The 13,807-nt window shown below is 29.9% G+C and overlaps 2 protein-coding genes across 2 annotated transcripts; both read right to left on the minus strand.

Moving 5' to 3' along the window:
- Nucleotides 1–413: 413 nt before the first annotated feature.
- LOC135961171 (F-box only protein 39-like) lies at nucleotides 414–3,159 on the minus strand. Its single transcript, XM_065512665.1, has 6 exons — nucleotides 3,153–3,159; nucleotides 2,068–2,222; nucleotides 1,411–2,004; nucleotides 1,083–1,352; nucleotides 856–1,020; nucleotides 414–778 (listed from the first exon to the last, which is right to left on the minus strand). The coding sequence occupies exons 1-6, from the start codon at nucleotides 3,157–3,159 to the stop codon at nucleotides 500–502; spliced, it is 1,470 nt and encodes a 489-aa protein (XP_065368737.1). The 3' UTR covers nucleotides 414–499.
- An 854-nt stretch (nucleotides 3,160–4,013) lies between these two features.
- LOC135960931 (F-box only protein 39-like) lies at nucleotides 4,014–12,558 on the minus strand. The gene is made up of 6 exons (XM_065512337.1): nucleotides 12,222–12,558; nucleotides 5,668–5,822; nucleotides 5,011–5,604; nucleotides 4,683–4,952; nucleotides 4,456–4,620; nucleotides 4,014–4,378 (listed from the first exon to the last, which is right to left on the minus strand). Exons 1-6 carry the CDS (start codon nucleotides 12,295–12,297, stop codon nucleotides 4,100–4,102), a joined length of 1,539 nt encoding a protein of 512 aa, XP_065368409.1. The 5' UTR covers nucleotides 12,298–12,558; the 3' UTR covers nucleotides 4,014–4,099.
- Between the last annotated feature and the right edge of the window lie 1,249 nt (nucleotides 12,559–13,807).

Here is a 13,807-nt window from a genome sequence, read left to right on the forward strand (position 1 = left end):
TAGTCTGGTTCATTTCCAATACCTTCAAATAATTGAATTCAAGAAAGCTTCATTGAACTTTAAACTGTTCTTTCAGTATATTAATTCTCTCTATTAATAATATGGTCTGATTCGCCGACTATACTCTCTTACTTAAGGAAGTTTGTAATTATAAAATTATTTGTTGTATAAATTTCCCACATTTATATTACAAAAAATGAAAATTTACAAATATTACAAATAGTACCTAAAAGTGTGTAAAATTTCACTTACTATAGATATTCATTTATTTGGATAATAGTTTCAAAAGTCTGTAAAATTAGTAAAGTCATTTTGAGCATGTCTTTGTACTCAAATGTAAATCCCAATTTGAATTTTGTGAAAAGATGCTTAAATTCTTTGCATACAAATAAAAGTGGTTGGTTTCATAAGTGTTTTAAAAAAATAATAATAATTTAATAAAATAAATAAAAACAACATTTTCTTTTATAACAATATCACATTTACTTAACTATTTATTTCACCATTCATTTTGAACGTCCGCTGTAACTAGTTTGTATTCCTGATCGCTTAAAAAGTGCCAACTGTAACCTAAAATTTGTGAAACTTCACGTTCCACGGACTCGTACGATCGCGATGAACGACGCAGCCATATATTAAACTCATCGGACCATTCGGGATGTCGGGGCCAATCGCAACGTATTATGGTGCCAAAGCGACGCACATATAAACGTCGAAGATTTTTTGCAGTACGAGCTATTAAAAGCACAGTTGAGGTGGAGACCTTCTCGCGAACCAACTGGGGTTTTTTAAAGAAATAAATATTAGTTTTATAGCTTTACAATCCTAGTTTGTATTAAATATTTCAAAACTTACCAAAGTATGTAAATTAAAACATTGTCTACAAATTAACAACATCAACGAATCGATACGATTGTGAAAAGATTTGGGACTAGAAAAACGTGGCATCGTCTCATAACCATAAACAGCCAAATGATTTTTATAATGATCCACCATTTTCATAACAATATCTGGATGGATCTAACAAATACAAAAGAGACAATATATTTTATTATACATAAAGTTCAGAATTTGAAAATTACCATGGTTTTGGGAGCAGCATAAGTCACACTATAAACCGGAGCTTCAGGCTGAAAGACAATTTCACCATCGTTCATAGATTCGACTCTTAAGTGAACCTTTAACTTGGGATTGTCTCTTTTCAATATTCGCCAGGCCTTGACACTGCAATGGCCAATCGTGAGATATGAAAGGGTATAACAATTTTGCAATAAATGTAAATGTTTCAATTTGGTATCGGCCAACAGTAATAAGACATCATCGTCTATGTTTTGAGGGGAAATGGTTAAATTCTATAAAAGGATATTTTGAAATTAAAACGAAAATTGTTTCATCATATTTTTGAAATACCTGCAAATTTAAAAACAAACCCACATGCATTATGGGGCAATGCAAAGTAGTCACATTCACCAAATTCAAGACACGCATTTTCGTGCAACAGGCATCCAAGACTTCGTCCAGCAAATGTTTAGCTTCATAACGCTCCAATACAAAATCGATTAATTTCAAAGTTCTTAAATTCGTTAATTTCGATAGCAAATCCTTTAAACCCTTCAGCAGTTGACCGCCCGTACCAAAGAGTTTTATACCCTCGGGATCATTGGCTTGTGACATGTTGCAGGGAAATACATACACCAACGAACGTATACGTGAGCCAGTGCCCTTCATCTCTTTGGGACCATTTACCTCGGCAGCCTTGCCCATGCTCCATGACAACATGGTCATGAACTGATAGATATTATTGAAACTAATTTCGGGCCGAAATTCCAAACCTCTCAAGTAACGGCCAATGCGTGCCAAACAATTCTGTGTGCGCATGTGATCCAAACAGTATTGCCAGCCAGAATAATAATTGTATTTTTGCCGGGTCAAGGTGCGATCATCGACTAGAAAATTATCCCAAACGGTGGGCAAGTAAAAAGCCCGTGACCATTGTTTGCAGGCCTAATGGAAACCAATCAGAGCAATTTAAAATTTCTGGTATTTTATATTATTTCAAATACTTACCAAACCCGCATAGTAACGTTCTCTGGGTGATAAATATGTAAAGATTTGTTCCAGCACTATATCGGGCAGATTATTCCAATTTGAATATGTTCTATTCTTGTCGTCAACTGTGTCTGTGGTCGCATCATCGTCATTCTCTATGTCAATGTAACAGGCTGAAATTCAGATTAGAAAAAAGTTTTGTTTTTTTTTTAAATCAAAAGCTAAAAATAAAAATATATTACATTTGGTTTTTGCATTTGATCGATTGCATACAATTCACCAATAATTAAGAGATTTGGGGAGATCGAGAGAGAGCGAGAAAGAGCGAATCACAGACAAAAGTAAAGAGAGTGAAAGAGAGCTAGAAGAAAACATGGAATATTAATGAAATTATTAGTTTTTAGTTGCTCAAAATATTGTATGTTAAAATGTTTACCATTACGATGAGGATTTTTCGATCTATTACTTAATTTAAAATACTAGAATTTTAATAGATATTCTGTAATAGATTTGAGATAGACATTTGTTTGAAATTTCTATATATTTTCCCTTAATTCTAAGTGAATTAGTGGATATACTCCCCGAATACTATATTTCGATAATATTTCTTAATGCATGATCTAACTCTTCACCTTGCTTTCAATACAAATTCAGATAGAGAAGTTGAATTGTATATCTGCTAAATTGTTAAGTATATATTATTAGAATATTGGTAATGCGATACCAATTTTGTAAAGATGGATCCATAACTGACTAGTATTGAAAGTAATTAAAGTATTGTTACGAATTTGCACTAGCGATTTGAATTTAACGGTCTGTAGCAACTGCCAGCAGCATTCATAGTGTTTATAAACATTTCCATCAATAGAAGCTTCTACTTATCAACAATGTTGATATCATGCATCGAATGTTTAAGCAGTGAACATTAACTTCGAAAGCTCTAGAATTCGAATATAGTAGTTGTCCGTTTCGGGGATTTTATGGGGATAAATTATTTACGATAGGTTTGTTTTTATTATCGGTAATAGCAAGTTAACAATAAGTGAACTTTATTTAATGTTCTTTGAGTAGAAAATAGAGATGTTTAATGCGATTTAATGTACCTATCATAACATAAGATATGATAAATACAATCTTTAGATCCAAATCAATATTTCCAAACAATTTTCTAACTGTAGAATTTTATGCGTAGATTAAAATAAATTTTGATGGTAATGTTAAATTGAATTTACAATTGATTATTCTCAAATCGGCTTATGCTACTAAATCTTTGGTTTAAAAATATGCCACTACTAATTTTATACAAGATTTGGAACGATGTGTCATAACATGCAGTGGGAAAGAAAATTCAACCAATTTTAATGAATATTTTCAAAAGAAACTTTGACAAATTTTTAAGAATTTTGGTTTGAAGGAACCTTTCTAATATTATAACAACTAATTTGATCGGTTATTGGACAAATTGTATCAAATTGATATCAATAAAAAAGGCGCGTTTGAAAATTTTTATTTCGAAAACAGAAAAACAATATAAAATGCAATGTATTTAAAAGAGTAATACAAAAAAATTACAGTAAAAATATTATTTTATCAAAATCTAGCTTACAAATTAGGGTGTTTAAAAAAATTTACATTAAAAAAATGTTTGCCTGTATGAAAAAACGTACAAATTTTTTAAAGGGGCCATGGTTTGTGGAACTTATAAAATTATTTGTTGTATAAATTTCCCACATTTATATTACAAAAAATGAAAATTTACAAATATTACAAATAGTACCTAAAAGTGTGTAAAATTTCACTTACTATAGATATTCATTTATTTGGATAATAGTTTCAAAAGTCTGTAAAATTAGTAAAGTCATTTTGAGCATGTCTTTGTACTCAAATGTAAATCCCAATTTGAATTTTGTGAAAAGATGCTTAAATTCTTTGCATACAAATAAAAGTGGTTGGTTTCATAAGTGTTTTAAAAAAATAATAATAATTTAATAAAATAAATAAAAACAACATTTTCTTTTATAACAATATCACATTTACTTAACTATTTATTTCACCATTCATTTTGAACGTCCGCTGTAACTAGTTTGTATTCCTGATCGCTTAAAAAGTGCCAACTGTAACCTAAAATTTGTGAAACTTCACGTTCCACGGACTCGTACGATCGCGATGAACGACGCAGCCATATATTAAACTCATCGGACCATTCGGGATGTCGGGGCCAATCGCAACGTATTATGGTGCCAAAGCGACGCACATATAAACGTCGAAGATTTTTTGCAGTACGAGCTATTAAAAGCACAGTTGAGGTGGAGACCTTCTCGCGAACCAACTGGGGTTTTTTAAAGAAATAAATATTAGTTTTATAGCTTTACAATCCTAGTTTGTATTAAATATTTCAAAACTTACCAAAGTATGTAAATTAAAACATTGTCTACAAATTAACAACATCAACGAATCGATACGATTGTGAAAAGATTTGGGACTAGAAAAACGTGGCATCGTCTCATAACCATAAACAGCCAAATGATTTTTATAATGATCCACCATTTTCATAACAATATCTGGATGGATCTAACAAATACAAAAGAGACAATATATTTTATTATACATAAAGTTCAGAATTTGAAAATTACCATGGTTTTGGGAGCAGCATAAGTCACACTATAAACCGGAGCTTCAGGCTGAAAGACAATTTCACCATCGTTCATAGATTCGACTCTTAAGTGAACCTTTAACTTGGGATTGTCTCTTTTCAATATTCGCCAGGCCTTGACACTGCAATGGCCAATCGTGAGATATGAAAGGGTATAACAATTTTGCAATAAATGTAAATGTTTCAATTTGGTATCGGCCAACAGTAATAAGACATCATCGTCTATGTTTTGAGGGGAAATGGTTAAATTCTATAAAAGGATATTTTGAAATTAAAACGAAAATTGTTTCATCATATTTTTGAAATACCTGCAAATTTAAAAACAAACCCACATGCATTATGGGGCAATGCAAAGTAGTCACATTCACCAAATTCAAGACACGCATTTTCGTGCAACAGGCATCCAAGACTTCGTCCAGCAAATGTTTAGCTTCATAACGCTCCAATACAAAATCGATTAATTTCAAAGTTCTTAAATTCGTTAATTTCGATAGCAAATCCTTTAAACCCTTCAGCAGTTGACCGCCCGTACCAAAGAGTTTTATACCCTCGGGATCATTGGCTTGTGACATGTTGCAGGGAAATACATACACCAACGAACGTATACGTGAGCCAGTGCCCTTCATCTCTTTGGGACCATTTACCTCGGCAGCCTTGCCCATGCTCCATGACAACATGGTCATGAACTGATAGATATTATTGAAACTAATTTCGGGCCGAAATTCCAAACCTCTCAAGTAACGGCCAATGCGTGCCAAACAATTCTGTGTGCGCATGTGATCCAAACAGTATTGCCAGCCAGAATAATAATTGTATTTTTGCCGGGTCAAGGTGCGATCATCGACTAGAAAATTATCCCAAACGGTGGGCAAGTAAAAAGCCCGTGACCATTGTTTGCAGGCCTAATGGAAACCAATCAGAGCAATTTAAAATTTCTGGTATTTTATATTATTTCAAATACTTACCAAACCCGCATAGTAACGTTCTCTGGGTGATAAATATGTAAAGATTTGTTCCAGCACTATATCGGGCAGATTATTCCAATTTGAATATGTTCTATTCTTGTCGTCAACTGTGTCTGTGGTCGCATCATCGTCATTCTCTATGTCAATGTAACAGGCTGAAATTCAGATTAGAAAAAAGTTTTGTTTTTTTTTTAAATCAAAAGCTAAAAATAAAAATATATTACATTTGGTTTTTGCATTTGATCGATTGCATACAATTCACCAATAATTAAGAGATTTGGGGAGATCGAGAGAGAGCGAGAAAGAGCGAATCACAGACAAAAGTAAAGAGAGTGAAAGAGAGCTAGAAGAAAACATGGAATATTAATGAAATTATTAGTTTTTAGTTGCTCAAAATATTGTATGTTAAAATGTTTACCATTACGATGAGGATTTTTCGATCTATTACTTAATTTAAAATACTAGAATTTTAATAGATATTCTGTAATAGATTTGAGATAGACATTTGTTTGAAATTTCTATATATTTTCCCTTAATTCTAAGTGAATTAGTGGATATACTCCCCGAATACTATATTTCGATAATATTTCTTAATGCATGATCTAACTCTTCACCTTGCTTTCAATACAAATTCAGATAGAGAAGTTGAATTGTATATCTGCTAAATTGTTAAGTATATATTATTAGAATATTGGTAATGCGATACCAATTTTGTAAAGATGGATCCATAACTGACTAGTATTGAAAGTAATTAAAGTATTGTTACGAATTTGCACTAGCGATTTGAATTTAACGGTCTGTAGCAACTGCCAGCAGCATTCATAGTGTTTATAAACATTTCCATCAATAGAAGCTTCTACTTATCAACAATGTTGATATCATGCATCGAATGTTTAAGCAGTGAACATTAACTTCGAAAGCTCTAGAATTCGAATATAGTAGTTGTCCGTTTCGGGGATTTTATGGGGATAAATTATTTACGATAGGTTTGTTTTTATTATCGGTAATAGCAAGTTAACAATAAGTGAACTTTATTTAATGTTCTTTGAGTAGAAAATAGAGATGTTTAATGCGATTTAATGTACCTATCATAACATAAGATATGATAAATACAATCTTTAGATCCAAATCAATATTTCCAAACAATTTTCTAACTGTAGAATTTTATGCGTAGATTAAAATAAATTTTGATGGTAATGTTAAATTGAATTTACAATTGATTATTCTCAAATCGGCTTATGCTACTAAATCTTTGGTTTAAAAATATGCCACTACTAATTTTATACAAGATTTGGAACGATGTGTCATAACATGCAGTGGGAAAGAAAATTCAACCAATTTTAATGAATATTTTCAAAAGAAACTTTGACAAATTTTTAAGAATTTTGGTTTGAAGGAACCTTTCTAATATTATAACAACTAATTTGATCGGTTATTGGACAAATTGTATCAAATTGATATCAATAAAAAAGGCGCGTTTGAAAATTTTTATTTCGAAAACAGAAAAACAATATAAAATGCAATGTATTTAAAAGAGTAATACAAAAAAATTACAGTAAAAATATTATTTTATCAAAATCTAGCTTACAAATTAGGGTGTTTAAAAAAATTTACATTAAAAAAATGTTTGCCTGTATGAAAAAACGTACAAATTTTTTAAAGGGGCCATGGTTTGTGGAACTTCTGAGGAGTAAATAAAAGCTTTTTATATAAGTATTTGATATTGTTGAAAACATTATGACTTGTGGATTGATATGTTAGTAAAATTAAATAATTTTATAAAATTTTGAGACATCATTTACCTTAAAAACTAAAAAAAAATTCATATGGTGATTTTCCACGAATAAAAATATAAAATTTGAATTAATGTAAAATTTTAACAATAAAAGATAACATTTAGATTTTTAGACTTTTTTACTCAAACCAAAATTTTTCTTTTAAAATTGGCCAAGTTTGGATAGGACTGGGGGGGTTGGTATGTCCGCTTAAGTGAGCCAAATTTTTCTTTACACGCTTTTGCATTAAGTTATCTTTCCGGATCATATAAAAATTGTATATAGTCCCGAAGAAATTTTTTTTCTACAAAAGAAATAATATATGGGCTTTTTTGGGAAAAAACGTAAAAAATACTGCCCTTTTTACAAGTTCCAACTTTGGATGCGTATAACTTTTTATAGGGAAGAGATAACTGTTAGCAAGTTGTTTTTATTTTATTTAAAATTATATCGACAATATACCATATCTAAAAAACCATAAAAAGATTATTAAAAGCAAAATTTAAAAAAAATCAATAAACCTGAATATCTCTTCAACTAATAGAAATAACCTACACTTGTAAGCGTAGTTTTTGTAGATCTTCTCAAGAACCATTTACATTCAAAATTTGAGCTGATTATGGATTTTTGGCGATTTTTTTAATAAATTTGAGACCCGAGGTGACCAACTTTGAGAGCTTACGCACTGGCCCCCATTGGCCCAAGGAAGCTGAACAAACGTAAATCAACTCGAAAACACCTCAGCTCAAACTATGTGAAATTTCGTAATTATTTCAAAAAAAAAAGTTTCTAAACCACTGTGCATCGTTAAGTAAAGACATCAACTGCATTATCATTGTATTCTTATAAAGTGTGTATATTGTGTACATTTCTGCGAATTTATAAACGTGTATAAAAATACTGAGTGACTATTTAAAACTGTTGTTGTATAACTTTAAATAAATAAAGGGTTGTTACAATTTTTAAACTACTAAACAGCTTTTATTTACAATCAAAAGTATCCGGTTTATTTAAAAGAAATAAACCAACGTTTTAAAAAGGTTCAAATGTAACAGTATTTAATATACAATTCCGAGCTTTCATTTCATTTTATTATGATCCAAAATATACATAGATACTCTATATGGTCTGCGATTTGGGCGATAAGTTTGTCATTCTGTGTGTAACATTTTGCAATATTTTTGACCTTAGCCTATATAAGATCCATTAATAAATCTCATTTAAATACGCATAAATCTCTTATAAACATCGTATTCAAGTAGAATTTCGGCATATGTAATATTCATAGTGTCGTTAGTGTCCATATCATTCAGTTCAGTCAAAAATAAGTTAGCAATCGTCGCAACTCGCAGAGAATTTACCTAAAGTAAAGTATGTGCCTACCTAACAGAATTTTTATGAATGTAAATAACAGTGAGTCTGCGAGTTGTTAAGTTTTCCCTAATTAATTTACCACGTAAAAAAACATAAGGGAGACATATTATATATCAATGGATAGTGGATTTTGTCTACTTTTCAAAATTGTATATAACTTTTGACAATTAAAAAATTCATGGAATACTTTTTTGAAAAATATGACAAAAAATGTTTTTTTATTAAATTTTTGCATAGATAAACATTTTTAAAATTAAAATTACATTATTATTTATGAATAGTTTTTAGTGAAATTTCACAGTTAAGCAGAATTTTCTATTAAAAATGGAAAATTAAAAACAAATTTTGAAATTTATTACCAGCAATTTCCAAAAAAGTGTTGAAAAATTCCATAAATGGGAATTTTTAGTTTTTTGGCTATAATCTCCATACCAAAGTTGGGGTTATCGGAACCCTTTACAAAATAATTAAAAACATATTGGGCCATCTAAAATCGGTTACTATATTTTGATATCGAATATGCGATTTGAAAATTGAATTTTATATGAAAAATATACGTCAGAAAGTTACAGTCAACGGTTAGCGCATAGAGTCATGCTTACTAACTTTTTCGTGCCTCAGTTGGAAGTCATTAATATTGCAGACACGTCGCACAGTGTCTTTTTCCAGTTATTTTTTAGAAATCTAATGATTCTGTAGAGAAATGTTTCATTAGTAAAAAACCATGATTTGTTTTCGAAAAAAATAAAATTTTTTATAAAAAAGAGTGTGGTAAAGTTATCTAAATATTATACAACGAAAACTGATGAAAATTTTACTACATTTCAGTTGTTTATACAATAAATATGGTTCAACTTCCAATAGTTTTAGAGCATTTTTATTAAAATACAGTATTTTGAATTTAATAGGAAAGAGAAAATATTTAAATTACATACATAGTTTAAGAGATCTGAGCAAATCAAAATGGCTCCAATGGCTCCGTGTTAGTACTACTACATGAACTAAATGAAAGTTTGGAATATTTTCTTTCATTTTATGTAAAAAAATTCTGCGACTTTTTGCGATCAAGTTTTATCACACACTTATAAATTTTGTGATAAAACTCACGTATTTTTTATGAATATTTACAATAAAAGGTTTTGAATACTTTTAGGCTTTTACTTTTACTTTTTATATGGAGGATAGGATAAATTATGCTCCTATCCTTATGAATCTTAACAGATAGATTTGGGTTTATATAAATATTGTTTCATCACGATAATATTATTTTTATGTGTGTTTTGAACGATAAAACTATTTTCAGAAAGGGACCTATATTTGGACTAGGTTCAAATATGGACCGATTTTCTTCATATATCTCGGCACTTGGAACTAACATATGCAATATTTAAATAAGGTCGCTGCATTATTTAAGAATTTATGACTGATACAACGTTATTTTGGAAGGACCCTTGTATGGGAGGTACCCGATATGAACCATTTTTAATATTTAGCTTTTCTATATGAAACTAGCCAAGTGTACCAAATCATAGGAGCACTCCTTCTACTTTTTGCAAAAACGACCACAGTGCGTCGTTGAAGCATGTCTATGCAGATAAATCAGACACGATCGAGCACTTGGAAGCGAATAATCGACGAGTTATTGCAGAAATACAGCTACATTCCCATAAATCATATAAAGGGTGTTTTTTAAGCCGGATAGAACTTACGAAAATCAAACGAACATTCATACTGCGCTTAATTTTTGACATTTATGATCAGTATACACTGGAAAAACATCATGAATAGATTGACGCTTGAACCACACTACCAAATTATCCAAATTTACTTTGAAAATCACTCCTCGTTTCGCGAAACTTACAGATTACTGTTTTTTCGCAAAATTTTGTTCTGCGATGAGGCTAATTTTTGGCTTAACGTGATTTTTGGCTGCTTATGGAGAGATACCAATCTACAACAGAACCTAACCATTACATCCAGAAAAATGTTCACGTTACGGCCAATGAGATCGTTACCGCAATATGATCCATGATTTTTTTTTTTGAAAATAAGGAATAATATCCCACTGGTACCGCCAGGAACCAACCAAAAAAAATAAAAACTTTGTTCAACGATTTTTGTGTAAACTTCCCGCTGCGACTTTTAGGACATTTCTTGATACAAGCGCCACAGTTTGCGCCGATCGCCACTTGAAGCCGACTTCATTTGACTCATGTATGTTCAGTAAGGTGATTGAGATGTGGTTTCTACAGTATGTCGGTACGTGCCATCGATTTATTGAAATCAAAATTTAGAGACTGAGGTGATTGGAAATGCCTCACGAGCACTTATGTTGGACATTGCAGCGGCAATAACAACTTTAGTTTTATGTTGGACGAGCACTTATGTTGGCAATAATAAAAAAAAAAATAGGAACTAGCTTATCCCCCAAAAACAATTTATTTCAGTGAATTTATCAATAAAATTGGGAATTTAGCAGAAAAAAAAAATTTTACTAAAATATTAATTTTGTATTCCCGAATAAATAATAATTATTTATTTCTCAAAATAAAGATACAATAAAGAATAATGATTAAAAAAAAAAAAAAATTTAGAGATAACTTGATTTCGAGAAATGGACCTGTCAATTGGCTCCCAACTTAGTGCGATTTGACACCTCTCGATTATTTCCTGTGGGGCCACGTGAAGCCACTGGTTTATGCCAATAAACCAGCAACAATTGACTCCTTGGAGGCCAACATTGTTCGTGTTATTTGTAGGTCCAGAAAATCTCGAAAAAGTGGCCTAAAATTTTACGTCAAAATAATCTGGTTCGATGCCCATATTAGATTGGAGGAGGGGATGCAGAATATATCACTCTTACTTGTTCTAGTTACAACCTTCATTAAAACTGTTAAAGGCCGATCTTTTAGATCTTTTACATTATCGATTTTGAATAAACATATTTTTCTATAAACATTCCGTATTATTAAAGAAAATTTTAATTAAATTTATTATTGAATTTGTTTTGTATACAAAACAATAAAAATAAGAAACAAAAATATACCTATAGTATGTATTTAAATAAAATAAATCACTTTTAAGACAAAATCTAAATAAAAATAAAAGAAAACCCCAATAAACACAAAAGTTCTAAAAGAAAAAAGCAAAAAAACAAAACTAAAATTAAATAAATAAATGAGAGAGAGACAAACGAATCTTTTTACGCAATTGAAAATTGTGTTTGAAGACACACATTACCAATATAAAGACGACATCATCTTTAAATGATATAAATTTGATGAAAATTTGTCAAAAATTAAAAATTTTTTAGTGAAATTCTAAAGCTCTATTTTTAATATAAAGGGGTCAAGAAAAGGTCAAATTAATTTTTTTGATATTTTTAACTTGAATTGCAATTTTTACCTTCCTCATTTTCATCCAATTTCCAGCCGGCTTTATGCATGACTTCCTTATTTGATCTTAAAGCTAAAGTCGCCATTTTGTGTTTTATTTATTAAATAGCTTGCTCTAAATTAACACTTAGATGTTTTAATTAATAATAATAAATTTTTACTTTTTAATTGCTTTTGAATTTCATTACTTTTGTTTAGCTTAATATTTTAAGAAAATGTCATTACTTTTATTTTCTTATTGTTTGCTTAATATTTAATAATTCTTTTTTTAAATTTGAAATCTTTTTTTTCCACTTTTTTCGTTAAATTTGATCTTTCAATTTTCCGTTACTTAAGCGAGCCGCTGCAAAATTTCGACTGCCAAAATTTATAAGCACAATTTTTTTGTTCATAGAAATTCGTTACATTTTCTTTATAAATTTCTTTTGCTTAAAAAAAATTTTATTTTCAAAATCTTGAGATTCTGTTGAGATCTAAATTGTTGCTCACATTTTAATGTTTATTTTTTCTTCTCTGTCTTTTGTGCTCTCAATTGCTGAAGAAAATTTTAGAAGAATGCTAAAAGAAAAACTGTTTGTTTTAAAAATAAATTTAAAACATTTTAATATTAATTCGTTGCTTTATCGATTTGAAAATTGTTTTGTCGTGAGGCAGGCAGCACACACTCGTTATACAAAATTTTGTTTTCGTTTAGAGCATAATGATGGTATTAGTGTGCCCTACCTTAAGCAATTGTAGATCGTTTTAGAAATGTCGTTTTAAATAATTAACAAATATAATATTATAAATCTTTTTTATACTTCAAAATGATATTGAAGAGAATAAAACTTTTTTCAACATTTCTACAAAAAAGATGTTGACTTTCTCATTATTTTTCAATATTATTTGAAACATTTAATTTTGTTCCTTTATACTATAGAGTATCTTAAATTCTCTAACCCATCTTTTCATTATTCACTTTTTGTTTTGCTCTTGATTTTCCTCGATCAGCTGCTCTTCATTTTCTAGAGTTTCGAGCTATTTGTACAATTTTCATTAGATTTGTTTTAATTTTTCATACTCTCATCTCAATCTTCACCTCTCGAACACATGAAATTTTATGCGTTTTTCTGTGGTTTTTATTTGTTTTTAATTTTTAATTTTATAACAACCACCAGACACGTGCTGCTGTGTTCAACGTTTATGGATGATGTGTGTAGTAGTTGCGATCGGAGCTGCTGGGACTGCCCCAATTTGTTTACAAAACCAAAAGAAACACGAATTTGAAGGGCACATTGGTGGGGAAAATTCAATTCAATATCGTTTGTATAAACAACAAAGTAGAAAAGTACAAAATATTTTGAATGGTTTTACAAATACACACATGTATTTAAAGTAATAAAATAAAGTTTTGTTTTAATATCAATATCGCTAATACATTATTAGAATACTACAAATAATGTGACCAACTGTTTATAATTACTTAGAACTAATGCAATAAATTGAAGTGATTTTTGTTTGTCTTTTCTTAAATTAACCACTTGTTTGAATACTTTTATTTATATGTAGCTAAGTTTTTAATTTGGAGTAAAAATAAGAAAAGTCCGATCTTTCAAG

Source organism: Calliphora vicina, chromosome 5 (genome assembly GCF_958450345.1).
Source record: "Calliphora vicina chromosome 5, idCalVici1.1, whole genome shotgun sequence".
NCBI classification, from domain to species: Eukaryota; Metazoa; Arthropoda; class Insecta; order Diptera; family Calliphoridae; genus Calliphora; species Calliphora vicina.

Excerpts from the sequence above, each read along its gene's own strand:
- LOC135961171 (XM_065512665.1), bottom strand. Across the intron at positions 2,005-2,067 it reads AACGTTACTATGCGGGTTTG|GCCTGCAAACAATGGTCACG; the intron begins GTAAGTATTTGA and ends GGTTTCCATTAG. Across the intron at positions 1,353-1,410 it reads GTTTGTTTTTAAATTTGCAG|AATTTAACCATTTCCCCTCA; the intron begins GTATTTCAAAAA and ends ATCCTTTTATAG.
- LOC135960931 (XM_065512337.1), bottom strand. The coding sequence starts at position 12,297 with ATGGCGACTTTAGCTTTAAGATCAAATAAGGAAGTCATGCATAAAGCC. Across the intron at positions 4,953-5,010 it reads GTTTGTTTTTAAATTTGCAG|AATTTAACCATTTCCCCTCA; the intron begins GTATTTCAAAAA and ends ATCCTTTTATAG. Across the intron at positions 4,379-4,455 it reads GTTTTAATTTACATACTTTG|TTGGTTCGCGAGAAGGTCTC; the intron begins GTAAGTTTTGAA and ends AAAAAACCCCAG.